Raw genomic sequence first — 26369 nt, 5'->3', positions numbered from 1 at the left:
ATTTTGCAGTTCACCTGTAAGTTTCAGCGCACACAAAGCACTCTCCCAAACTACCTCTGCTAAAATCTCTCTAAGGCAAGATGACAGACAAACAATAATGGGCAGGTCAAAAGAGACTCTTAGGGTTTCTACAGTCATTAGTTTCCTGAAGTGAATTGCAAGTATTTTTATGAAAATAGAAAATTCTGCCAAAAAAAATTCCCCAACTCAGACTGTCTACCCTACGTGTAACATGTAAGTAGGTTATACTCTCAAATCCAAGTAGAATCTATACTCAGCACCAAAAATAAATAAATGCCAAATTTGAGAGGGTAAAATAAATCTCAGCCATGTTGAAGATGTACAGATAATACCTAAAATAAAATTGAAGTGAGCCTTAAGAATACCAAAATAAAGGCAGGAAAGAGGAGAGCATTCTCCTGTTTTCCCTCACAGGCCATCTGATGAGATAATCTCTTACTTGGCATTTGAGCACACTTTCCTGTATTATCTGCTGTATAATGGAAGCTATGTGAGCACTGTGAGAGCAACGAAGAACCTAGTAGAAGAACACTTCATAAAAATGCCAAGCTAGGGAAAGAAATTATTTTCAGAAGGAGTAGGCTTTCATGAACAGGACTGGAAAAAAATGATATAAGATTGAAAAAATAGTATTTTAGATAATAAACGGGCAGAAAAATTTTGTATAGTAAATATATAGAAGCAAATCCCAAAGTTTCTCCATTAGTTGGGAGAAAATATTGATTTCAGTAGCTGCCAGCCTGTGTAAACCTACGTGATAACACACTGCTCTAAAGCCTATTCCTTTATGAAACTATAGTACCAGCTCTGAGAAATAAAGATGGTTATGTGTATGTTCAGATACTATAGCAACAAGCACCTCAAATTGGATAGAACAGCTCTACTACCAAGTTAGCACAAATAAAATAAAACATCTGCCTATTTTGAGTGTCTAGCTAGCTATTGTTACTATTGACTTGAGTCATGTCTCTAATACATTCATTCACACTCCACTATAAGAGTGGAAATTATTTTATTCCCTTTTTACTTGATGTGAGGCATTTTAAAGCTATGTAACCTGCCCAAGGTCACAGAGGAAGACTCTTTTGCTCTCTCCTCCCTGTATCTTACAATACCTGAAATGAAACTGCTGATTTATACAGGAGATAGCAGCCTCCCCTCTGCTTCTCCTACTCCCTGTCAGTGGGACCGTCAGTTCTTCGGGAGAATTGAAACTTAGCTCAGAACTTGGCTCAATACAAGGACATGTGGGTGTTATCTGGCCGTAATCTCTGAGTCAGATATATGAGCTAATCATGCCTTTTGCCCTTGCACTCTTTGAAACTATGAGCTCAAGATGCTAACGACCTGGAAGCATCAGATTCTGACTGGCCAGTCCTGGTCTTTGATTGTTAACAACGTCAAACAATAGTGATTTAAAATATATATGTACAGAAAAACAATACTTTCAGTACAGCATGCAAGGCTTAAATGAGACACATTTGCCCTTGCCTCCCTCCACAAATAATCTTGGTTGCATGTGTCTCTTTTACATTTATGAACAATCTTCTGAGATGACTGACAATGGAGGTAGCTGGCACATAATGTGAATCTTCCCACTGTTATCCATTCCAAGACGTGCAGCTGAATAAAATTCCACTCAGACATAAAATCAAATTAGAGGAGTTCACTCTGAAGAGAAAGAACTAAATCTAAAACAAATAAAGCAGTGCATAATTCACTTTTAACAGGATAAGTTCCTAAATTCACACTAGTAATAATCCTAACAAGGTAATACATTCCATTGTAAGCTTAACACATCACTGTTCAGTTTGCAGTGCAGCAGCAGCGCTTCAGTCATGTGAGAGATTTGCCCCACGTACAAACTGAGCAAGTATTTTTTTTTGCAGTGGGGATTTGTTCAGCAGAGCACCTCTGTTTATTAATAATTACACCTTATGGGTATACAACACATTCTGCTGATAGCACATGTGTTCACAAAGACCTTACCCATCACTGAAATCCATTGGTTAATACACAATGTATTTCTTCACAAAGCGCTGCAGTATTACTCAACAGTTTAGAAAAGAACTGAAAAAAAAGCTATATTTTTCAACTGCATAAATTCAGAAAGAAGGTAATGAATCAGACATGGAAATTGGCTAACTCTGAAGTAACATTTCCTATGTTTGGCAAAAATGCCATTGGACTTTTATTGATCGTAAGTATTCAAGACCTTGGTCTTGGATCTGATTTTTAAGACAGCATTTCTCATCAGCACAGCAGTTCACAACTGTGAGAATGCTGAGTTAAAGGAGAAAGTAGAACCGCCTGCTTTGCAGCTACTCTTCAAAGTCTCAGGATGTCCATACTTATTTGGTGTATGAGAGCTGATAGGTTATCATCCAAGACATTGTGGCTACAGGGCACAGATAAATCAGGAACAAGAAAAGAATTTAATAATTTCTATAACATGAGACATCTGTCTACACTTTTATTAAAGTGTTCAACTCCAAAAAGTCATTCTAAAAAAAAACCAGCATTCATCATGTTGCATATTCAATACCTCCCAGTAAACGTCTGATACAAAAAATGTGCCCTGCTGACAGGTTAAGAAAGATATTTTTGTATGGGATTTTAGAGTCAAGCTAGGGTCTTCCTGTACTGTCAGCATCAAAATTTTCTGACTGAAATGTAGTGAATCATCCTTTTAATCACATAGCATGTATTGTAGCATGCTTTTACAGCCACATCATTTTTAAAGAACCAACAGATGAGAAATACTGACAAAGCTAATAAAAAGGATATGATCAAATACACATCAGAAGCAGGTAAAGTAAGCAGATGCTTTTCTATATACTGTGATCCTTATTTCTAAAAAAATTCCATTTCTATACCCAGCTCATCCTGAAACGTTGTTCCCTGCATAAATCAGCTTTTATTTAAAAGACTATTTGCAAACAAAAAAGGTAACAATCAGAAGACAGAACTACAGTGCATATAATACAAATGGAATTATTTTTTTCTTATACAAACATTATGGTTCTGCATGAGGATGCAGCAAGGTGAATATCCTACAAATCAAACTGCAGATTGCTGACACTGGGCTCAACCATTTCCAGACATGGGTTATTTCTAAATTCCAAAGGTGTTTTTGACACTCTATATTCAATGTACATAGTTTTTTTGCACTCCATTTTGTTACTACACTTCGATGTGAGGGAATTTAAGTTACATAATACGCACACACAGAAGTCATAGACCCAGACACTCACAAGCTTCACCTTCAACAAATATCCTATTTGCCAGCACGATGGCCACACACACGTAAAAACAGTTTTGTATAGCAAACAAGAGACTAAGATCGTTTTAAAGCAGATACATGCAATGGCTACGCCCTTGTCACAGGGCAAGATGTGGATGAGGACGACTGTGAGCGAAGAGGTGCAGCTTACGCAGGCAAACACAACATAGGGAAAACTCAGCTCCTGCAGTCTCTGGCTCTGAGTACAGTGGATGTTATGCCAACTAGGCTCAGGCCAAGCCGTCAGCAATTCCCCTGATCTTGCAAATGAGCAGAGGCTGACTGAACTAAACAGAGCTGGCTTCCAGAAGAGACTCATAACAAAAGATGTTGAATGCCTTTAAGCATAAGGGGATTTACCAAGATTCTTTTTTAAGAGGGAAGGAAAAAAAAAAAAAGGAAAAGGAATGATCAGACCTTATGGCAGAGCAGTACCTTATACACTGGCTGTTATATTGACCAGATAGCAAACTCACTAAGCAAGACAAATTATATTGAAAGGACAAAATTTAAAAATTCCAGAAATGAGAGACAAATTGCTGCTGTTTCTCATAACAGTAAATTTCAGTCAGGACCAAACCCTATACTTGCTACTGAATAAGGATACATTGCCTGGTGAAGCAACCTTCATGGCAGGAACAGCTCAGCTCCATCCAGAAAGTTAATATCAGTGCTCTCCATTCATGTCCTTCTGCTAGAGGTATTCCCCAGCCTCGCTCCTTCACCAGAGAAGTATGGAACATGATAGCATTAGTTTCATAAGCTATTAGCAAACATTTTGCTTTAGTGAGTATCAGAGCACTTCACAAAATAGGTATTATTGTCATACCATGTTACATATATACAGGAAAACCAGCCCAAAGAACAATAAAATGCCTTGTACAAGGTTATCCAGACACTCAGCCAAAGAAGCTCAGTGAGTACACTTAGCTTGTGAGCGCTACATCAATGACCAGCAGGACACATAGCCCTTTGAGAAAACGAGCTGGGGGATGTCCTCCGTATCTGGTTACCTCTCCTTACCCATGCCCTGGTATGAAATAGCCCTATTTCAGTCTTTGTGGAGGACTCAAAAACACTGTGGCAAACCAGAGAAGAGCTCAGAAATGTTGATGGTGAAGCCCTGAACAGAATGTGGAGTGTGGTAATCTTTGGCCTTTTCTTTATCACAAATCTGAGAGAAACTTTCATTTCAGCATTGTTGCACAGGAAATTGGTGCCTGAATTAAGGATGCAAAGGATCTCACTAACAATTCTAGATATAAAATTAGATTTCATATAGAAAAACTCTAACTTAAATCTAGGAAAATAATAAAAAATATGCAGAGTTGCCATAGAAGAATTGCTCCATAGATAGAAATATTGTGCAATGGCTAGTATAGTAACATAGGCTCAAATACCTATTATTTCAAAGATTTTCTTAGACAGGCAACTTAGTACCACTATCTCTCAGTTCTTCACTTCTAAATAAGGGTAATAGCTAAAAGGAAGTACACTACGGATAGGTTAAGATACGCAATAAAGACTATGTCAAAATCTAACAGAACTGGGTTTATGTATGGGTAAAGTACAGCAAATTTGAAGCTATTTTGGCTACATTTTGTTTAAGCTAACAAACTATTTCACTGACAGATTTCAGAGCTATGCAACAAAGATTATATTTTTCCAAGCAAAGGCAAAATACACCATACAGTACCTTCAAATGAAATTGCAGATCTATTTTTTTCCTATGAAACAATAAAGAAAGAGAGACAAACCCTGCCTTGATAACATCTGCTGAGCTTCTTTGCAAGACAGAAGGAGCTTCAGGTCACATTTTACTCTCCATTGAGTGATATCCAACATAAGTATCAAGACTACAAGGGTATTTAAGACCAAGATGTTAAAATAATACCTAGAGCTGGCAAACTGTAGCTATCCATACAGTCATCAGAGAGGAGGAGACAAATTTCCCAGTTTTACACCTATGGCTGAAGCCCAAAGACAGTCCTTTTTTGTTATATTTGATAGCAATATTTGCCCTACAGGAATATAGTCTCTCCTTGATTCTACAACATAAATCTTGCTGCTATCACTGGGGTTAAGGGACATCTGATACAGTTTAAAAAAAAAAAAAAAAAAGATAAACTATCAGAAAAATTACTTTTGGGGAAAGTTCAGCACAGAGACCTTGAAGTCAAATATGGCCCAGACAGCAACATATCTAAATCACACAAACTCGGCAGGATTCCTTCTGCCAAAAGCAAGCTAAGCACAAATGCAATCAAACAGGGATCTTCTTTCATGTCCTTGTCATAACAGACACGTTTAAAAGGCCAAAAAAGCCTTTTAGACTTTCAAAAAAATCTAACACCAACTTGAAGACTAATTCATAACATGAATAAACTAAAGCAAACCTTTAATTTTATTTTTCAAAGTTGTCCAGGTATCAGTTACCTATATCCTACTAATAGGATATAAAATTCAACTAAACAGATGCTATTTGTTCTCTTTCAGTGAGCCAGTACTGCCATCTAAAGCTACCTAAGGGCCATGCAAAAGAAACTCAAAGTCAGGCATCTAAATAATATTCAGTAAGCACATCAGAGCAGATAGAGAATGCGAGGTAAGTCAAATATGTTAATAAGAGATAACAAAATAATGATGCTACAGTACCTGAAGAAGCAATTCTTTCTCTATTACTTCACCTGTCTTGCTGATAAGCTGCTTCTGTAGTCTCTGTATTTTCTGAATCAGCTCAAAAGTACTTGGGTCATTGGCCTGGACAAGAGCAAAGCAGTCTCAAAATGTATACATGACAACAAGTTAATGTGTCTTTCTTGCAAATGAAAACCATAGTATCTAACTGTCCAAAAGTGAGAAATAGAAAATGTGGCGGGGGGCAGTGCTGGTGGGTTTTTTAATGGCATTTATACAAGCAGTCTTGAAACTGGAATCTCTGCCTCTTCAAGATCAGTTGGAGCAGATTCATGCTTAACACTATTACCCTCATCAGTCCTCCTTAAAACTACTAATATAAATAGGAGTCCTTCAGAGCTTAACCTCCAAAACAACAAAGAACCATGTGGCAGAGAAGGAAAAGGAGGTTAGTATATCATTTTTAGCAGAAATTGAACTGCCCACTGACATCTGAAGAGCAGTGCAAATCCTTCCCACTGGTAAGAACTTCAAACAGTGTCAATTGAGTTTTAAGGAGAGCAAGATTTTTCTCTTGAACAAAAGAAAGAGTAACTGCAATATAGTCTTTTGAAACAGGTTGAGAAGATAAGACCAGGAGCTAGTATATGTCTCTCCTTCCCTTTTCATTCTTTTGTCACAGATTGCATCTGGAGGAAGCTCTCAGGAGCAAACAAATAATTCTGTGAAGAGCAGCCAGGAAAGCTTTCTTTCCCACCACTTTGTATCTTCTTGTTGGATCCTTTAATGAGGAGCAAACTCTGACTGAAGCTTTTCCCCACTTGGATTCACAACACCTCTCTCCCATGTGGTTTCACCTCTCTCATGTGGTCTCTGGTGGCCCTTAAGGATCAAACTCACGCTGCAGTAAAGGCTCCAGTAAAGTCCTGCTCTGTGGACTCATTTGCTTGAGTTTATGAGGAACTTGGTATCTCATAGCTCTTAATCCTTTATCTGATTTTATCTAAATTGATTAATCAACTCAAGTGGGACACTAACACAGATAGCACGCAGTGCTCACAACACAACATGATTTCCTGAGAAACCAGGCTAAAAAGTAGTTCAGTCCCCATGACCCACTCAGTCCTTGATTTTTTTACAGCACTGCCCAAACATGGTGCCAATTTGTGACAAGCGTAGTGATATGAGGGTGGTTGTTCATTAGGAATTGAATCAAAACCCCATCAAGATTATTTCACATGGATCTTGCCATCTGCTGGCCTTTTTGTGTTCCAAATACAAACCAGTGACCTAGAAGGCAAAGACATAATTTCCCATTATCAGTCTATGCATACATCCATTTTCCAAAACATGGATGTTTTGACTGGCCTGATTTTCCTTTGTTACAAGGTGCTGCTGGAGGTTGTTCCTAGATGTCTTTAACCTAGCTCCATATCTTGCATTTTATCTCCCTTCCATGAAAAAAAGCTAAGCACACCATCCAGCTTTAAGCTCAGAATGGAAAGATCTGAAGTTAACTATCATGCTAGTAAGCACAGCCAAAATATTCAGCTTTGCTTCCCACTCATTATGAGAGCAGCTAAGCAACCTAGGCTGACATCAGAGATCCATGCAACAGAGAAATTTCAGCTGGCTCTAACTTACTTTGAAAATATTCAGTGACGTATTTGGTCTGGGCTTGACAGATTTTTTTATTTTTGCCCTTCATTTTGCAGATTCAAATAGTGTGAACATTTAGATTTGATTTTTACGTAGCAGTTGAACTCACATTACCTGGAACATCTATCTTTGGGAACCCACCACTGTTTATGGAGAGTCCTCTTCCTTTTCTCACAGATGTAATTTACCTTCTAACTTCACGTCTGTCCATCTCCCAGTCTACCTGTTCCATGACCCTTTCTAATTCTGGCTTTCTTCCCACATAGGTCTCTCCAATTGGTGAGCGTAGGATTGCATCTTTCCCATATCTTCCTCTTTCTCATCATGCATGCTAAATTCACCTTATGCATTTTTATTCCCTTTAGCATTTGACTGGCTTTTTACAAATCCCTCTGCAATTTTTCATTGAGAAAGTGACACAAAAATAACACTGATTGCATTGTGCAAGGAAACCATTCAGCAGTTAACCATTCTACTGCTACTATGGAAATTTCAGTCTGCCTGCCCCTCCATATAATTTGCGTAACAGTGAAATAAACAGGCTTTGTGCTGTGCCACTGATTTGGTAATATGGGCTCTGGGAACTTGAAATGCTGAGACATCACCTCTAATTTTCTCCATCTGTGAGTATTCAAGGGATTCTCCAGTTGTCCTTCCAAAACTTTGCACCGTGTCTGTTCCCTTAATAGTTCCTTCCGCGTGTAATGAACCTCCTGTCTTAAAATCAGCATAAAACAAAAAGAAAAAAACAAAAACACACCAAAACCACATCAATATAACCAAGACACTAATAAACATTAACAAACCATTCTTCCATGCACTACAACACTGGCAAAGTGACTCGTGATTAATAGTCGACACCAATACCACTGTACAGATGGAACTATAAGATAACACAGTTAGACCTTTTCACTCACTTTAGTAAGAATGGCTCAAAAAAGGGACTTTTCATCAGTTCATGAGACATCTACTCCACAGCCTACTGGATCTCACTGCCCACATCTTCCCATGTACATTAAAGCCAGTAGGACAGTTAATTCATCTAGAATAACCTACAAATCAGTTATGGAGTCATACCGTTATCTCTGTATTGAATCTGACAGCTCGTGTTTGAAAGAAGGTTTTAAATCTACATGTCTCATACAATCCAGCAAATAAAACACACCCTAGGATCTAAGTATGATGGACACTGTTCTTTAGAGAATCCAAGCTTGGTTTCTTTTACTACCTCTCCTCAAGGAATTCCAGCAGTGATTTGTTGCTGAATTTAAATTAATTGAGCACTCCCAAGATGCTTTGACAACTATGCCCCTATAGCGGCGATGGGAGGGTTGAGGGGCAGGAATAAAAGGCACATTCCGCAATGGTCCAACCCTTGTCACTTTGGTGGGTAGATCCTGTAAGTTCTCCAAGGGGAAAGCGAGTGGAGGATTACAATGTGCCTACTCCTCCACTGAATCTTTTCCTGCTAAGCTCAGAGTTGCATTTAGCTCACTGGAGAGAAAAAGGCCTTTTTTTTAACTGTGAGGTTGGACAAGGTTATGGAAGAGGAAAAAACCCCACATCTCCATTGGCAAATCAAGAAAGCTAATTAGCAGCACAAGTGATAAACGGAGTCTTTCGACAGGCAGTTTTCATGATGGTTTTGGACTTCATTAAAGTATGTGATTGCTGCTGCTGCAGTTAGCAAGAATTGATCCACCCATCATGGCATGCATGGCACTATACTTCAATACCGTCACTGAGTTTCAATACAGTAACAGACTTCCAGCTGAATGCATTTGGGCAGCAAGTTCAAATCCTATTCCTGTCTGCAGTCAGTCGATGAAAACTGCAATTGCTAATGTTTTGTGCCCAGTTCTCTTTTCTGTTACACCAAATCAAACTGGCATAACTCCACTGGAGTCAGTGGGACATGGATTGAAGTTAATTTGCTCCAGTGAAAGCCATGGAATCATACTGATATAGTTAAGCTAAAGATCTCACACAAAACTACATAGAATTAGTATGACGGTTATCTGCTAAAAACATAGCTGCCTGTCCTTACAAACCAAGACTGATTCTATAAGAAATGACAATAGCTTCCCATCAGCGAAGAATACACCTCAAATACTGGAGAGTCAAAAAAAAAAAAAAATGAAGGGAAGCATTAAGTCAAAGAAGGAGGAGATAAATCAGGCTGGGGCTATTAAACTTCTGTTTTAAAGAAACAGAATCTTCAATGTAAATTTAACTGTATCTTTCTCAGAGAGCAAGTCTACATATAGATCTGGAAGAGAGCTCTGAAAATGTACAGGAGTTTGTTATAAATATGTCAAATGTTCCCCACCCTCTGTGGATTGCCTAATAAAAAGCAGTTCCACTAATCCGGGCTTTGGGCATCACTAAGTAGCTCACTGAACTATGAACATCTTTTCTGCTGCTGACTGTCAAGTATATTCTGTAGGCAGTAGCTCACAGTACAAGGGGAAATATGGAAACTATTTCAACTTGGGCCAAGATGTCTTTTTTCCTCCTTTCCTCCTTTTTATATTTTAATTTTCTTGATTGCTGATGAATTGTTCTGTGAATTTAATCCAGTCTGTGTTTGAGGTCAAACCAAACAACCCCCTTCTCCAAGGTATTATGTTTGTTCATACAAATCTTTACCATGCATAAAACATATTTTCTGTCTCCAACACAGAATCATGGATGCAGTCATTAGGGAAATGTATTCAATCAGTTTTTCTACCTGAGCTCCTCCACATTAGCCACAGTCTTGCCAAGTATTGCCTTCTCACATCTAAGTTTTTTGATCTCCAGCTTGAGAAGTCGGATATCTTCCATTCTTTGTCGATACTGAGTTTCACCCTTGTTTAAGATGGACTGTTGGATTTTTATCTTTTCATAGAGCAGAGCCACTTCATCGTTGCGCCGAAGAAGCTGGGACCCTAAGATATCTCTCTGGTTAACAACCTGAGGACACAGGGCAAAGCAATAATCTCAGTTACAGTTTCTCAGTACAATCCCAAAGTATCATGACCATATTTGCATCAAAATTATATGCTTTAAGAGGTTTCACTGTTACTAGTGAAAGAAATATGACAAAGGCCTAATAGTTTCCCCAGGGTTCAGTCACCCATATAGTATAAACTACGTATCCCTTTACTTCAGTATTATAATATTTTTGTTTCAATGGAACTATATGGCTTTAGTAGTACCACATTTAGAGTGGCTGAGCATCTTGACCCTAAAAATACACTGGACAAAAAAGGGAGCAGAATGCAGTATGTTTAAAAATCCAAATTAGAGATTCTTACCTGGTCAAATTCCTTCTGCTGCTTCAGCCTCTCAGCATCAGCTTCAGCGATGATTTTTATGAGTTTTCTCTCTTCTGCCTCCTGGTTTTCTATAAAGTGTTTGGTTTCTAAAGCCTGTTTTTTCATCTTAAGTAGTTCAGCCTGATGGAGTCAAAGAATATAGGTCAACTGTGCTTAGTAACAACTTCCCATTACATAAACCTAGGCTTAAGAGTTAGGATTTTAATAAAATCTCATACAGTCTTTTAGTTTCCTGAGCGGTACACATTTTGTTAGTTTTTGAGAACAAATCACTAAGACAAGCAAGCATGAAGACCCATAAAGAAATGTTGTAAAAAGTATTTTAATATTGTTGTGTTTTACACAACAGAAATTTGGATGGATTTTTATCTATGACAGTGGTTCAAATTGTAATTCAGAGGCACCTCATGTAATATTTTTTTTTTTTAATTAAATAGGTCATCTTTGGAAAGCTTTTCAATTGAGTTGTTATGTTATTAAAATCTAGCAGATACAAGTTCAGAGCCAGGATGGGATGTGAGAGAGGATAGCTCACCTTGCTGGAAAGGGCAACAATCTATGCTGCGTAATACAAAGTTCTTAGCATCCACTTGGGACAGCCAGAATTCACAGAGAAGATGGCAACCAGGCATGGAAGAGCAAAATTAAAGAGCTTTAGCAATTTGTTAGTGGATGTGTAGGTGAGGAAGACAGAGAAAAGAGAGGCTGTCCCTAAGGGCAGGAGAAGTAGTGCATTGTTACAGTGATTGCACATCACTAACAAAAACACTGGAATCTGTCCAATAATTCTATTCTATTGCCATTAACTCTATAATTCAAAACATACATGTAGATAAAAACTAATAAGGTCTTCCTGGATTATTAGAAATTTCTATCATTGCTAGGCAGTTAGTTAGAGCCAAGATGGAACTATCTGACTACAGTCCATTTTCACATATATGAAAACTTTCAAGCCTTAACTCAAAGACCTTGCCACAACTCAGATTCTTATAAAGGATGATGTTCAAGCTGCCTTTTCAGAAAGAGCATCATCCAATGCTGAAAGAATGAGGCTGTGGTGAAAGCTGCACCTGCAAAAACATTGATTTAAGACAGAAAGAGTTTTATCATCATAATAAAATAGCTTGTTCCATTCTTATTTTCTTTAATAAAATTCTCATTTTCCCTTATGTGTAAAACTCATCTCTCTCTTACTCAGTTGGATGTTCATCAGAATCCATCAGCCAAATAAAAACGCAAGCCATCTCATACTGAAATGCAATCAACACTGTGCAAAAGCTGTCTACAAATGTAAAACTGCTCATGCGTTTGGCATTGCTGGATAATATTTTTTTAATATATCAAAATTCTATGTTCTCCTTATGTCAGAAAAAATATGAGTTGTAAACAAGAAGTGGTATTAGATGTTGGCAGCAAACATTCACATAAACAAATCTCCTCACTGGAATGCACTAAGTTAAAATAAATCTGAAGTGCCTTGTACAGTAAAGAACATAAATACTTTAAGCCACACAAAGGCCCCACAAGCTAACAGGACTTTCAATGAGATTAAGTATGATAAAAGCTACAGTATGAGGGTCTGTGTACATGAGGTAAGAGAAAAGGAAATGAATAAACACAGACATTGTGCAAGCAGAAAAATGGTTACGTCTGAAACTGCTGTATATCAGCACAGGTCACTTGGAGTTGGTTCAGAGAGTTTTTAAGAACAGAAGAACAGTCAGCAAGAAAGAATTTCTATGGGACCTATGCCAACATCTCAAACCAAATTCAAACCAAATTCTGAAATATTAGGGTAGGTAAAGAGGTTTTTTTTTTTTATTTGTTCTTAAGGAAAATACAAATTTTATAAAAGTTATAACAAGGGCTGGACACAGAATGCTGAAACAACAAGCAGTCAGAGGGTTTACATCCAGATTTCTAGAAAATGCTAAAATGAACATCTAAAAAAATACACAAAAGCACTTGACAGCAGCTCAAACCTGGAGGGCCATAGTTTTTATAGCTTCCAGATATATATTTTTCAACACTTGGATGCTTTGTCAAACCAGTCTGATCCACAATCCTGTATGAAGGCCAACTGAAATCAAAAGATGGCATCATACTGGCTGTAATGGAGTTTGGATCAGGCATTCTCTGTTTCATTTACCATGATTATACATTTTTGAGACCTTTATGCCAACTGAGGCAAACATAAATCCAATATCTGTATAATCTCATTCCTAGGAATCTCTGTCCTCTATGCTTTAGCACATTCTTTAAACTGATTTCCCAGGAACAGCTTGCTTCCTTCACATCAGCACAAACAGGACAAATTGAAGCTGGCTTGCTACACAAATAATTGGGTTCTTTTGTGCCTATGTCAATCAGTTCCCTCTTTGAATTCTCCTCTGATTTAGTATTCATCAGAGACACTCAGGTAGAAGACCACAGTGCCCTGAAGCTAGTCAGTAATGTGATGTCAGTGTATGGACATACTTGCTAGTGAATAATTGAGTGGGTAAACCATGTAGCAATCACGTTTGTCAAATGGATGGCAGACAGTTCTGAGATGATGAGACAGAACTGGGGACTAGTTAAGGCAGAAAGCTGCACACAGGAAATGAGGCACTGTTTGACTTCTCCATCACTGATAGAACAACTCCGAGACAGATTAGGTATGAGAACACAAATCCATCACCTTTTTATAAAGCTCTATTGACATCTTGTCACAACTGTAATGTGCTGAGAAGGGCTGAAAACTCAAGGAGTCACTGCAGCATAGCAATAAACTGACAAAAGAAAAAAATTGTGGAAAGTGGCAGGGGATTTTTAGTTTCGGGGGAGAGGTGTTGTTTGTTTCCTGGTTTTGAGGTTTTTCTAGTGCTCAGTGAAGAGAAAAAATAAGCTGTTGTGGACACTAACTCCTTAAGTCTTTCGAAAGCGCAGCAAATTGGGCTGAGATATCACCACAAATCTAATAGCTTATCTAAGGGTGGGCTGAAGCCAGCACTGAAAAGAAGAAGCAGAGCTTCAAACTCAGATTTCCTTTGATTTAAAACAGATTCTTGCTGCTTTATACCACAATATTAAAATAACTTTCTGTGTAGAGGGACCTACTAAAAGGCACTGCCTAACTCCCAGAAGGCTAATGCTTGCTAGTCACACAGAAATACAAGATTATGAAGTGTAATATAATGGGGTTTGCACTTAAAAAGAGTAGAGACAAAAAAGTTTTTAAAAAGAAAAACTTGAATTATAAGGGTCGATACTAAAAAGTTTGCTAGAATCAGGCTATCCCCAAAATCCACATGTCTGCAAGCAAAATGGAACTTTTTAGTAAAACTCTTCAGTTACCAAGAGATTTAAAGCTTCCAACAGACAACCCAGGACTTTTCTGATTATGCTTATAAGGCAGAGATTAAATTTATCAGGTACATGGAAGATTTGTGTTACTAATACCTCTAAAGGGTACTGAGATCTTGTGATTCAATTACAGAATAGTATATTAAAGTACAGCAAAACAAATACCACAGACCAGGAACATGATGCAGTCTGTGAAATCATAGAAACCATCCTTTGTAAGAAGGTGTATGTAGAAAGACTCTTACTTTCAATGATTCTTTCTCCTTCTCTTTTTGCTTATGTTGTAGATGTGCTTCCTCAAGGGCTGCTTCTTTGCCTGCGATCTCCTCTTCCAGCTGATGCACCTGATTTGTCGCAGCTTTCAGTTTCTTCTTCACTTCTGCTAGCTCATCCTAATAGGACAGGAAGCGTGATCACAAAAGGGGATCAAAAAAGAGCAAGTTTCACTTGAGAGTTCAGGCTATTTTAATGCTAGAAAACGTAACCACAGACAGGAGATCTGTTGTAGGTAACAAAAAAGACATTACCTTTTAATCCAACAGAACAAAACAGTTTCATTAAATAACAATTTTTTGTTTATGCCAGCATGACATTGCTGTAAAAAGCCTTTAAAATATACATTGACAAAAATAATGATCATCAATTATTAATATAATAAACTGTTTAATTTAAAGCACTGGACACAGGGTAAGAACTAGCAGTCAGTCCAAATTAATAAAATTCTGATCCTTCCTATCTGTTTTCATGCTTTTATTAATGTGTTTTTCAATAAGGTTCTATGCAGTCGGGCAGAAATGTTTGGAGAGAAGCTGGCTTTGTGCAGATTAACATACCCATGAGTAAGATACTTACATGACTGCAAGGGAGTATAGGAAATGTTTTTCTCCATTTTTGCCTTTGTGCTAGCTTGCATATAGGTGCAAGGGAGAAAAGATTGTGCTCAGAGATTGAGAAGTCCCTGGTATGAGAATATTAAGCATCTATTTTAAGACTAAAACACAGAACAAAATGCCTAGTAGCACTGCAGCAAGATCAGGTCACTAGGACTAATTCTACTCACAGCATAGATGTGCCTGCCCATACAAAATTAAGAAACCATTTCAATTCATTGAAGTGATGGCACATGTTGTCACATGAAATGGAAGCCAATAAATTCAGTGCTTAGACAGACGTGCTCTTCTGGATCTAATGAAAGTAGCTTTAGATGCTATTATTCCTCTGCCAGAGGCTGCCACCTCACAGAGAAGACGTCATAACCTTTCACGTGAATACGTTCTGTTTCAGCACAAAACCAGGGTAGCTTAGAGCTCTTCCAGCACTCTCCACCACAGGTGTGGACGCTGGTGATGTTTTCTTGCATTAAATGATTAACATAGTTAAGCAAGATCTTGAGTCATGGCAGTCCTCACAAACAATACTGAGATAGCACAGATTAGTAGTCCAAGCAGCCCTCAAAACCAAAATCTATAGATGCCACACTTATTTGGCCCATATACAGCAAATTAAATTAACCAGAAGTAAATGTAGCAATATGCCACTAGGCGTACCTGTTTGCATGTTCAGTCACACCTGTGAATGCAAAAGTCATATTAAAAGATGGTTTTGCTAAATAGCCTATAAATCTCTCCAATATTGTAAAAGATGAGAGAGACTTAAAATCTGGTGCCCAGACATACACACAAATACATTCCTGATTTTGTATTTAATGAAGAACAGTAACAACACACAAGTTTTGCAAACAGGTCTCCTAATCAACTGGCTTAAACAAATTAGCTTCTAACACCAAAAGAAACCCCAAGGATGAATGCATCAGATATTTATTGCATACTAACAAACTGCCAGCATGCCTTTTCCAAGAGATTCTACTGAAGCTTGTGGTACACTGGAGGCCACTATCAAGGCGGCAACAGAGGATCTTTCCATGTTAAGCAATCCAGAAATACTTACATCTAGCTTTATCTAAACAAGCTTGTGGGAATTTGTTTTATTCCCCAAAAGGAAAAAGAATTTACTACAATTTTTAAAACATCTCTCTTTTTTTTTTTTTTTTCTTTCATGGTTGGCTGACCTGTTACTGAACTACGAATGGCTATTTTTTCACTGCTACACATCATACTGCCTTGGCCAAAAAGATCTTTTGGGGTCAGCTGTCTTCTCACACAGGACTTGCTAAAAGAGTTTTATGGTAAGCCAAGTAAGCTATTAGAGTCTAAATACCAGCCTCTAACAACCGGAACCGTGAATTTTTGTGTATGTCACCATATAACATTCCAAATCTGAAAAGTTCATTACTTCATTTCATAACTCAGCACATAGCTGCCAGCTCTTTTTAAGTACACAAATTTATGTTATATATTTAAAAACAAAATCATTTTTAAAATCATCAGTGCTGCAATTTTTCACCTTTATTTCTGCTGAGAGACTGTTTGGGAGCAGTGAGAATCCCAACACCACGTCCACTGGTAAGAGGCAGACAAAGATCAAGTAAAGCGTCCCACATAAATGGCAAAATGGTTCATTCCTAATTAAACACAATTGAACTTGGAAAGTTCACTTCCATCTGCTTCTCAAGCAAAACACCTACCTATTCAAGCCAGAGCATTCATTTGTAATCTACTACGTTTATGTTATAAATCCTTAGTCTGAAATAACCCAAGGTCCCAATTTCTGCCAATTGCGATAGGATTTCTGTATTATTTTAAATCTTTACAACAGAATAACAGAGTGTATCCTTAAGTGATCTGCTCTCTTCCTCCCATATGGTTAGTGAGATCCCTAAGGAAGAGATATGAATGAAGAGAATCATTATCTGAGGAAAATTACATTCCCTGAAAGGAACGAGCAAGGTGGAAGCACTGAGTTCTGTCAGAAAATTCCACTTCAGTTGGGAAAGTGTTCTCTCTGCTTTCTAAATCATGATTCACAGTAATGTGCATACGCATTCAGGGCTAAGGAGGCAATCTTATTTCCCTTATAATCTATTTCCCAAACGTGCAGATAACTCCTAAAGAGACAGAACAGAATGGAGCTAGGATGGAAAGGAAAAAGTTTCTTCTCTGATAGGGTTTTATGATTACATAGCTCCAGTGTACCGTGATTTTATGCGTGGTTTTAAGCAGAGATATTGCCACATGATGACTGTGAATTCCTGTTTCCAGTCCAAATACAAACTCTCTAGACAAATTGTCAGGGACAAAACACATTGATTTCCACAAAATAGATAGGCATGAAGAAACCACTTCTGCTATTTACCCAGTGAGCTTTGGTTTAAACAAATTAAAATTAAATCAGAAAAAACCAACAAGAGCAGGGAGAAAAGCACAAGGAAAAATGTATCCGTCTACCTTGGCTTCAATTAGATTTTTACTGTACAAGTTTCTCTCTGTTCTCGCAGTTTCATAGCGGTTTTGTTGCTGTTTTAATTTAGTTGCAGACTCTTCTATTTTCTTCTTATAGTCATAGATCTGCATTTCCTGTATTTCAATATCTTTCAGGTGCTGGACAACCTGGAGTGGAAAGAAGGAAGGGAACACAATTAAGTCATCATCACAAGATTATAAGGATGGGGCAGAGTTTGTGATTTTCTTCTAAGATGACAAGTTCAAAGTCTGTGATAAGAAGTCTTAGCTACAGTTAAAAATCACTTCAGTCCAATCTTTCTGGATTGCTTGTGTGGGAGAATATTTTATTATAATCTGATACTTAGGTTTTGTTCAAGACTACAACTTATAGATGTGGACATACGTAGTTTAAAAACAAGCTACTGAAATTATTGCCACTGAGTAGGTTCAATAAAATAAACCTAAACAGCTTTCATCAAGAACAGCCTTAGGTTATTTATAGAGCAAAGCTAGACTTTGTATGTTGTTTTGGATGTCAGCTGTAAGATAAGATGAATAAAAACATGTATGTTTGTCCAAGAAGCCCTGCACATACCCTTGTCTTCTAACAACTCAACTTTTCTTTAATGACCACATGATCATGAACTGTTGAGGATCACAAACTGTTGATATATAATTACAATAATAAGAAAGTCAGTTAACGCAACTTACACTTGATCTAAATAAGCAGGTAATCACCATTAGTTGCTTCTATGAAGGATTAGAAATAATAATATGAAGATTACCTAAAGAGAATGGAGTATTGTATACCATAGAAAGATGATCAAATGCAGTATCAATAAATGAAAACAAAATCTTATAGACATCTTTATTAAAGTTACCACCATAAATATACATAAGAATTACTATGTTAAAGGAGCAAAAATATAAATAGTTGCCAATCATTGTGATGAGCTTCCTAATTATATTTTTAAAATGTAAGAACCTTCCTCCTGCTGTACAAAGTTGAAAACCATGGAGCACAAACAGTCCAGCATTACAAGGAGAGACTGGAACAAATAAAAAGAAAGCAAAGGAGTGCACACATCAAGAACATAATTTTTCAGGTTCACCACCCAGGGGAGAAAACAATGCCACCCTTACAGCTGGGAAAAAGATCAAGCGTTAAAGAAAAAGATGGGGAATCACATAGCCAAATCCAGGAGAGAAGTTCATTTACAACTGCATTTTACATCCAGTTCTCCTGACTCTATTTTTGAAGGTGGTGGTTTGAGCTACGATTTTTGTTCATATGTCAAAGCAGAAGAATAAAACAAAAAAAAAGTTTACATCAAATAGTCAATAACTGCAAAGTTTATCCTTGATAATGTTGTCCCTTGCTTAGCAGTAAAGCCTTGTGAGGTCTAACTACGGGGCAGGAGCTTAATTAATTGATCATTCTACTAGGTCCCTCTGACCAACTTTGAAGATTGGGACAGCTAAATATAGAAAATTTTATTGCAGCAGCAGGAATACAATTCCAGTAAATTTGTAGCTGACTGCAGAGCATCCTAGGAAGTGCTTACAGTGCAATACAAAAACACAGCCCCAGTTTATAACCTACTACTGCCTTTTCCTTTTCTGTTAAAACAAACTGTCAATAGTAATAGCAGGAAGAAGATAATAAGGCATGTTTTCTATCTGCACTATGGTGGCGATCATAGGCTGGAGCATGATTTTAAAGTAGGTCACTGCATTTTTAAGTCTTTTGCTTGGTTTTGATACAATGCAAGTGCAATAAGCTTGTGGAGTAAGTTTTCTGAGTTGTGCTCACAGGCTGGTTGCTGACTTAACTTTTTCAAGAATTATTAAACCCAAATAACTCTCCCTTATAAATACAAAAAAGATAAATGCAATGTTTCCTAACAGAGCCCTGTAGGAGGCTGAGCATCCTCGATTCTGATTTAATTGATGGCACAGATATCAGATCTTGCAATCTGGGCCAAAGATAAGCAGAAAGTATTAGATAATCATAGCTTTCTTCTGTACCCTCACAGTATTTTTACCTGTATGCTTAACTATCATCCACTGTAGGTTACCTGTTTAGTTCAGTGAACCCACTCAAGATCTCAGTAACAGTGCCGTCCTTATTTGCTTACCTTTTTTAACCACTCAAAGTGCTGCCGTGGTCTTAATGATACACCTATGGAGCATTAGGTTTTCCAAAAGATTATGCAAATTTTAAAAAGAAAATATGTTTTTTAATTTTCCTGGGTATGTTAATAAACTGTAAACATAACATGGTAAACAGCTTTTTTTGAAAAAACAGTATGTTAGAGACTCTTTTAGTGACCTCTCCTAAGGTGCAGTCAGGGAACGCTTCAGGTGAGACTGAAGGGTATACTTCACTGCTTCCTTTTCAGCAGCCTAAACCTTCCACAGGGAAACTAAGATTTCATAATCTAAGAATTTAAATTAAAAAAATAAATATTTTACTAATATTTGTAGCTCCGTAATACAGGCTACACAACAAAGAGCAAAAAGCCAGACTTTTTTCTCATTTGTGCTGGCTAATCTAGAAGTAAGACTACTCAACAAGTGACACTGGCTTAAAAATGGTACAAATGAGCACTCAGCCAGGCCAATAACGAGAAAGCACAAGTCTAGCATGAATTCTCACCACTGAAATATTTTACTGTTGTGGATATAACTCTGCTGACTCTGTTCATCAGTTACACTGTAGTAAATGATTATTTTGAAAGAGAAATTCTGCAGCTCTATAGATTCTGTCCTGCTGTAAATAAGCAGACAGGTTTCAAAGCCAGCATGGCTCTGTCTGCCTTGCAGGAGTTCTAAGAAGTCTTTGGACTTTGATGGGTTTGGCTCTTCACCAGCTCTTACACAATTCAGGTGTGCAGTGAGCGCCTTCAGAGCCAGCTTGATGGTAAAAGGTGACAGAAGAGGATTGACTGGCCACGTGATTACTGTCCATCAGTAGCTCGTTCCTCACCAGTTGTGAAATGGGTCCTGTAGTTTTGCCATGGTTTCTCAAGTCTGCATAGGTCAAACAATGAACCTAAATATTACCTAGTGGATATAATAATCCTGATCCTATGGCTTCCTTCTACCTTGTATTTTGCTCGGTCTTTGCCTTCCAAACAATAATTTCAAGTCGGGAACCTCTGCAGGGACAAGACTATCGCTTCACATACTCCTGTGCTCAGAACTTTTCCTGCTGCTCTTCACCAGCTTAAGTGTCATAATCCATTTACTGAGGCTCTGCCTTATAAAAAGTGACAGAAAATTTGCACACAAAGTGCCAAGGTAAAAAAAAAGAAAAAATAAACAAGAAAACATTTGTCATTTCCACCCTCAAAATACTGTGAGTAACCCTAATCAGAATAGAAAGCAATAGCCTTGGAGTTCTGAGTGTTATGAATTACCCCCTGGCCCTAGTTTAAAATGTTCTTAACTCATATTTATACTGTAAAAAAAATGCACTGTGAGGGAGAGATGCAAAATATGTCTTTGCAACAAAGACAAATCTCACTTTTGTGGAATATTATTCCAAGGAAATGACAAAAGGTATTCCAGACAAGGCAGCATATATCATTAATAAATTATTTAAAAGCCCCTGGATACAATTATCCTCTGGAAAGGATAATTTTAAAGTGAAAAGACAGAAAATAACTTAGGAGTGGAAACAGCTTGAAAGCTAACGTCAGTAAACCAACGAGCTTCTTGGAGGACCCTTCAATGTGATCTTCAGCAATTAATGGAACGTGTTACAACCATGTTCCTGAGTATACCTTCAGGAATAAAGTTGTACATAACAATGGGCAGCAGGCAACACAAATTTTGTGCAGTGTTTCTCTGCAGCTGTTCCTGGAAAAATTTCTGGTTTTCAGAATAGCTTGAACATGTATAGATGTTTCCATATACTGAAAGTAATCCTTCAAAATGCTAAGTTTCTTACAAAGATGTTAAGCACTGTCAGCTCTCACTGGCCTGAATTTGAGGACACCAGTAATATGCAAGATAAAGTCCTCTGCAGGTAAGACAAAAAAAAAAAAAAAACCAGAGTAATTTCCAACTGCATACAAGAGTTTCAATTGTGGGACTCAGGTATAAGAAGTCAGAGGCCTTGGTTTGAACTCCAGTTCTAGTTGCATTTCCCAAATGATTACTGAATGAAAGAAATCCATGGCTGTACTCCAAGTATCTCACAGAATACACACCCATTGATGAGCTTCCCACAGAGACACCTGAAACAGCAGCACTCAATAGGCACTGACAAGAAGAAATCTTTGTAAACTCTGAGAAGACCACTGATCTAAGCTTCCTCCCACTGGCATGTTAGGAAATGAATATATCACCTTCACAGTTTTGAGAGTAAAACAGGAAAGAACCACTTGCACAAAAAGCTATTCCTACCTTCTGTTTGAGATCATTGGTTTCATTGATGAAACCATCTCTCTCCTTCTCCAATTGGTAAATAATCTTCCTTTGTTTCTGAGCTTCATTCTTATAATTTTGGATTTCTTCTTCCAAGTTCTTCTTTGTCTGTTCATGGAGCTTCAACAAATTTATCTGTTTCTGAGTGGCATTGGTAGCCTTGACCAAGTTCTACAGGGAACACAAAATAATGACTCTTGAGCTTAAAAGGCAACACGGCCACCACTATGACAAAAATATGCCATTGTCTAAGTGGATTATGAACTTCCCAACTTTAGTACCTCTTATCTAATTTCTTCAGTTGAAATACTTGAGCTTCAAATCTGATTTTTCTGATTTTAAAAAAATCTCTAACAGAGTTGCTAAATACTGCATTTTCCGATTTGAACTTAAAACACCAGTATCTGTGTTACAAAAAAAAAAAAAAAAAAAAAAAAAAGGAAAGGATTGTTTACAAGTGGATATAACTAATGACTGGAAAAACCTTACCAGCTTTAAGGCATTTAGATTGTAAAGCATGCCAATAGCCTGTAAAATAAATAATAAAGCCAAATATCCTTTTCTCTCATGTCCTAAGGAGCAAGTTCAAATTGTAAATTAACCAAGCTTGGTTTAAAATTATGCTAAAGGATTAAACAGAAAATATCAAGATACCATCTTTACAAAATTAACCTTCTGGTCCCACTTTGAAATTTCTTTCCCTGTACAAAACATGTATTTGTTACCTGCCATATCTGAACCTCTACTAGAGTCAAGACATGGGACAGTGAATCTATACCAAGTAAAGCACATCAGAAATCATGTTTTAGCATTGAATTTAGTAGATTACACTTCATGAATGCCCATAAACATGAGATGCTATCCTGCAGTACAAGTAATTTGGCCTGATGGAAAACGATCAATATGAGAAATGACCCTAAAAGCAAGGATCAGTATTAACACAGCCAGCCAAGCTGCTACATGGTGCAACTTGGTTTGTTCTTTTACTACCATAGACTTAGTTTGCCTAGATTAATTTTAAACTTCATATGCTACCGAGTGTAAAAGCACAGATGTAATGAACTCTTTGGATATCAAATAACAGGTTTGCAATAAAGGTGAACACGTGTAGCATTTTTTAACTCCTTGATGGTTTATATGTTAATATATATGGTTTTATATGGTTAAAACTTAGAAATCTTGTGTGTGTTTACAGGTACTGATGCTATTTCAATGCACAGAAAAGAAGCAGTATAACCATCTGCTTAAGGAAATCTGAATGATTTACTTAATATTACTTATCCTGCAACATTTCTGTGTTGCTGTGAGTGTTTAAACTACACACATTTATTTCATTCTCAAGCTTTGCAATTTGTTTATCAGTATTACCAGTGCAAGCTCACCTTGTTCAGCATAGTCCTTTCCCTCATAAGCTCATCTATAGCTCTCCTGTCAATCTCCGCCTGCTTTTTGGCAGCCTCCAACTCTAGAAAAAAAAGGAGGAAAGATAATAAATCCTGGGTTTAATCTGTACAGCTGCTAAAAATGTAGAAACAACTTAGGGGACTTTTTAAAAAGCCTTAACATTATATGAACAGTTCAACCAGTTTTTGACCAGGTTTTGCAACCTCAGGTATCAGCTAATGATGTTAGTACTTATTTGGGAACTTAGAAGAACTCAGATACAGTAATTAACGGTATGAGGACTGTTAAGTTATTTAAGATAAGGTATTTGACTGTTCAAACCAAGATACCACAAAGAAGTTGTATTTTCAGAAATCACGGAGCACTCTGAAAATAGAGCCTTTTAAGAGGCTTCAATGTCAGCATCCAAAAACTGAGGCACTTTCAAAAACACAGACTTTCAGAATTGTTCTAATCCCTCTATGTGAAATCCAGTTTTCCTTTGAAGCAGTAGGATGCTACTGGTTTCAGTGAAGGTACAACTACTTGCTGTGGGTCAAGGTTAACACTGGACATATAGTATTAAAAAGATATTAAAAATGGAAGAGACATGTGTTTTCACTATATTTAAAATTTAATTAAAACCTGCTACAGTAACACTTCAACTCAGGAAATGCAGTACGTTGGAGTGCTAAGATAAGTCAAATATTGCGAAAAGACATGTTATGAGTAGCCATTCTCAGGCATTCCAGTACAGGTCTGAATTTCCTAAGTTCCTCCCTCCTTTCTAGTACAGAGCATGACCTTAAGCAGTACTAGCAAAACGCTTGTGGGAAAGCTCTTCCACACTCACAGAGACACATGAAAAACAGACACGACTTTCCATAAATACAGTTATATGGAAGGATTCATCTCATATGTGCAGTCTCTTCAGAACACAAGCTAAAAACAAGGCGGAGCAGGGAGAGGCATTTATGCCGGTATATACCAACTTGAACTAGATAAAGTTTCTAGCAAAGGGGTTTTTTTGTGCCTCAAAAAGTGAAGTCTCATAAACTCAAATGTTTTGCCACTTCATAGTATTATTTTAGCAAAAATAAAAAACCCTAAAACTGGGGTTTTTTTTTTTGAAAACCACTTTGAAAATGTGTCTATTCTTATTTCAAAGCATAATTTATTTTAATTTTAAAGTAAAAAAAAATTAAAGTGTTTTTAAATGCTAAAAAATACTCCAAAAGTTGTTTTTTAAAGTTAAACAAAATTTTTTTTAGACTCAATGCATTTTCTTCCAAAATTTCCATGTGGTAAAAATGTTGAAAGTTCCTTTTTAAAGTCTTCCAGATCTGCTAGCAAGTCAAAATCAATACTTGGACAGCTCTAATATCCATGCTGACCACTGAAGTCCTAAACATACCAGAACTAAGTTTATCAGCTCACTTGCACATATTCATGTCCAGTCTGTAATTATTCAGCAGAATCAAAGGAGGAAAAAAACCATGTCCTAACCATGTCTGATTTCAGTAAGCTCCGAGATTGCTTCTTTATCACAGGTCAGTGCAGGAGCAATGAAGGTGCATTGGGGATGACTATGTGACATGCCACAAATTGGAACACCACAAAGTTCACTTATGTCTGTTGTATTTTCACCCCACATATGCTACATTATGAAAATTCTGTAACCCTACAAGGTTTTTTAAATGCTGCTGTAGATTCCAACTCTCATTTATACAGTTCCATACTAGACACTAAAATGATCCTAACAGGAGGAATGAACAAATTATGACCCTAAATGAACAAATTATGAATCAGAAGACAGATCCATCCATCAGTTAGGCACCTACCTTTCTCCAGCCCAGATATTTTATTTTTTAGGGTATTTCTCTCATGATCTGCATCAACTTTTTGCTCTTCTGCAACACGCAGCTTACTCTGGAGAACCTCTCTTACTTTGTTCAGCTTTGAAATTTCAAGGTGCATCTGAGTCACTTCATTTTCTTTGGCCTACAGAACAACGACAAGGAAAGCGGAGACAAAGTATCCGCAGAAAGAAAACGCCTCTGTACTTGGTATACTTATTCTATGAAATTCAGGAAGCAAAGGTGTAAGTGCTGTGGGTCACCTGAGAGAAGATAATTAACTAATTGAACAATATTAAAAATAATTTAAACAAAGCCAACTAGGGCAAGGAAAATGATAATCAAATCTTAAGCTTTAGGGCTGAAGATGAGCAATAAAGTATCCCCAGCTGTAAACCTCACATAGCACTACCCAATTAGTCCTGCAGATTAAACACAGGCAGCTCTAATTTCCGTTGAAGTATTAGGGACAGTGACTGTGATGAGAAAGATATCCGTAGCGTGGTCTGGTTGCATGTCCCTAATAGAAGGTATCTGTTATCTCCATTTCTTTTATAATCTGTAGCTTTATAGAAAAAGCAAAATGTAGAGTTAGTCCCATTTGCTATACAATCAGAAGAGAAAATAATCAATCAAAACACTGCATAAAAATTCAGGAACTGGTTACCAGGAAACACAACCAATAATTACAACAAAAATTTGTCTCTTTCCTTTTAAGAAGTAAATGTAATTCCTTGGAAAATTCAGTGCCACTGTTACGTTTTACAGCCATCACATACTACAGTGTTCCACTTACAGTCTCAGATACTGATCTGGTAAGATGGTGAATCCTGCTTTGTGAACATCCTCTAAGAGGATACAAATCACCTCATTTCTTACCAACAACCTTCAAGAGATTTAGTAATAGTTTCACAGTTTGGTTTGCCCAACACAATAATGGAGGCACTCAGCACACTGCAGGATGAAACTGCAAACCCAGATCAGATCAAGACTGGGGCTCTTAGAAGCTTTAGCAATTGGCTTAATTACTAACTGGGCAGTATCTTTTATTTTTTTGTCCCAGAAGTCCATGTGCATGACTCCACAAATT

The 26369-nt window shown here is 37.3% G+C and overlaps 1 protein-coding gene across 1 annotated transcript in view; it reads right to left on the bottom strand.

Annotated features, from left to right (window-relative positions):
• CFAP58 (cilia and flagella associated protein 58) overlaps window positions 1–26369 on the bottom strand; it is a 60831-nt gene that overhangs the window by 18520 nt on the left and 15942 nt on the right. The window contains exons 7-15 of the mRNA XM_010130197.2: window positions 25265–25424; window positions 23423–23505; window positions 22020–22211; window positions 17610–17771; window positions 14511–14657; window positions 10900–11040; window positions 10332–10555; window positions 8206–8317; window positions 5960–6064 (exon numbers count right to left, since the gene is read on the bottom strand). Coding sequence (XP_010128499.2) covers window positions 5960–6064; window positions 8206–8317; window positions 10332–10555; window positions 10900–11040; window positions 14511–14657; window positions 17610–17771; window positions 22020–22211; window positions 23423–23505; window positions 25265–25424 — 1326 coding nt within the window. The remainder of the gene's footprint in view (window positions 1–5959; window positions 6065–8205; window positions 8318–10331; window positions 10556–10899; window positions 11041–14510; window positions 14658–17609; window positions 17772–22019; window positions 22212–23422; window positions 23506–25264; window positions 25425–26369) is intronic.

Source organism: Chlamydotis macqueenii, chromosome 7 (genome assembly GCF_036417535.1).
Source record: "Chlamydotis macqueenii isolate bChlMac1 chromosome 7, bChlMac1.mat, whole genome shotgun sequence".
NCBI classification, from domain to species: Eukaryota; Metazoa; Chordata; class Aves; order Otidiformes; family Otididae; genus Chlamydotis; species Chlamydotis macqueenii.
Note: the sequence above shows the minus strand (reverse complement) of the source record. Positions and strands in the feature narration are given on the sequence as shown.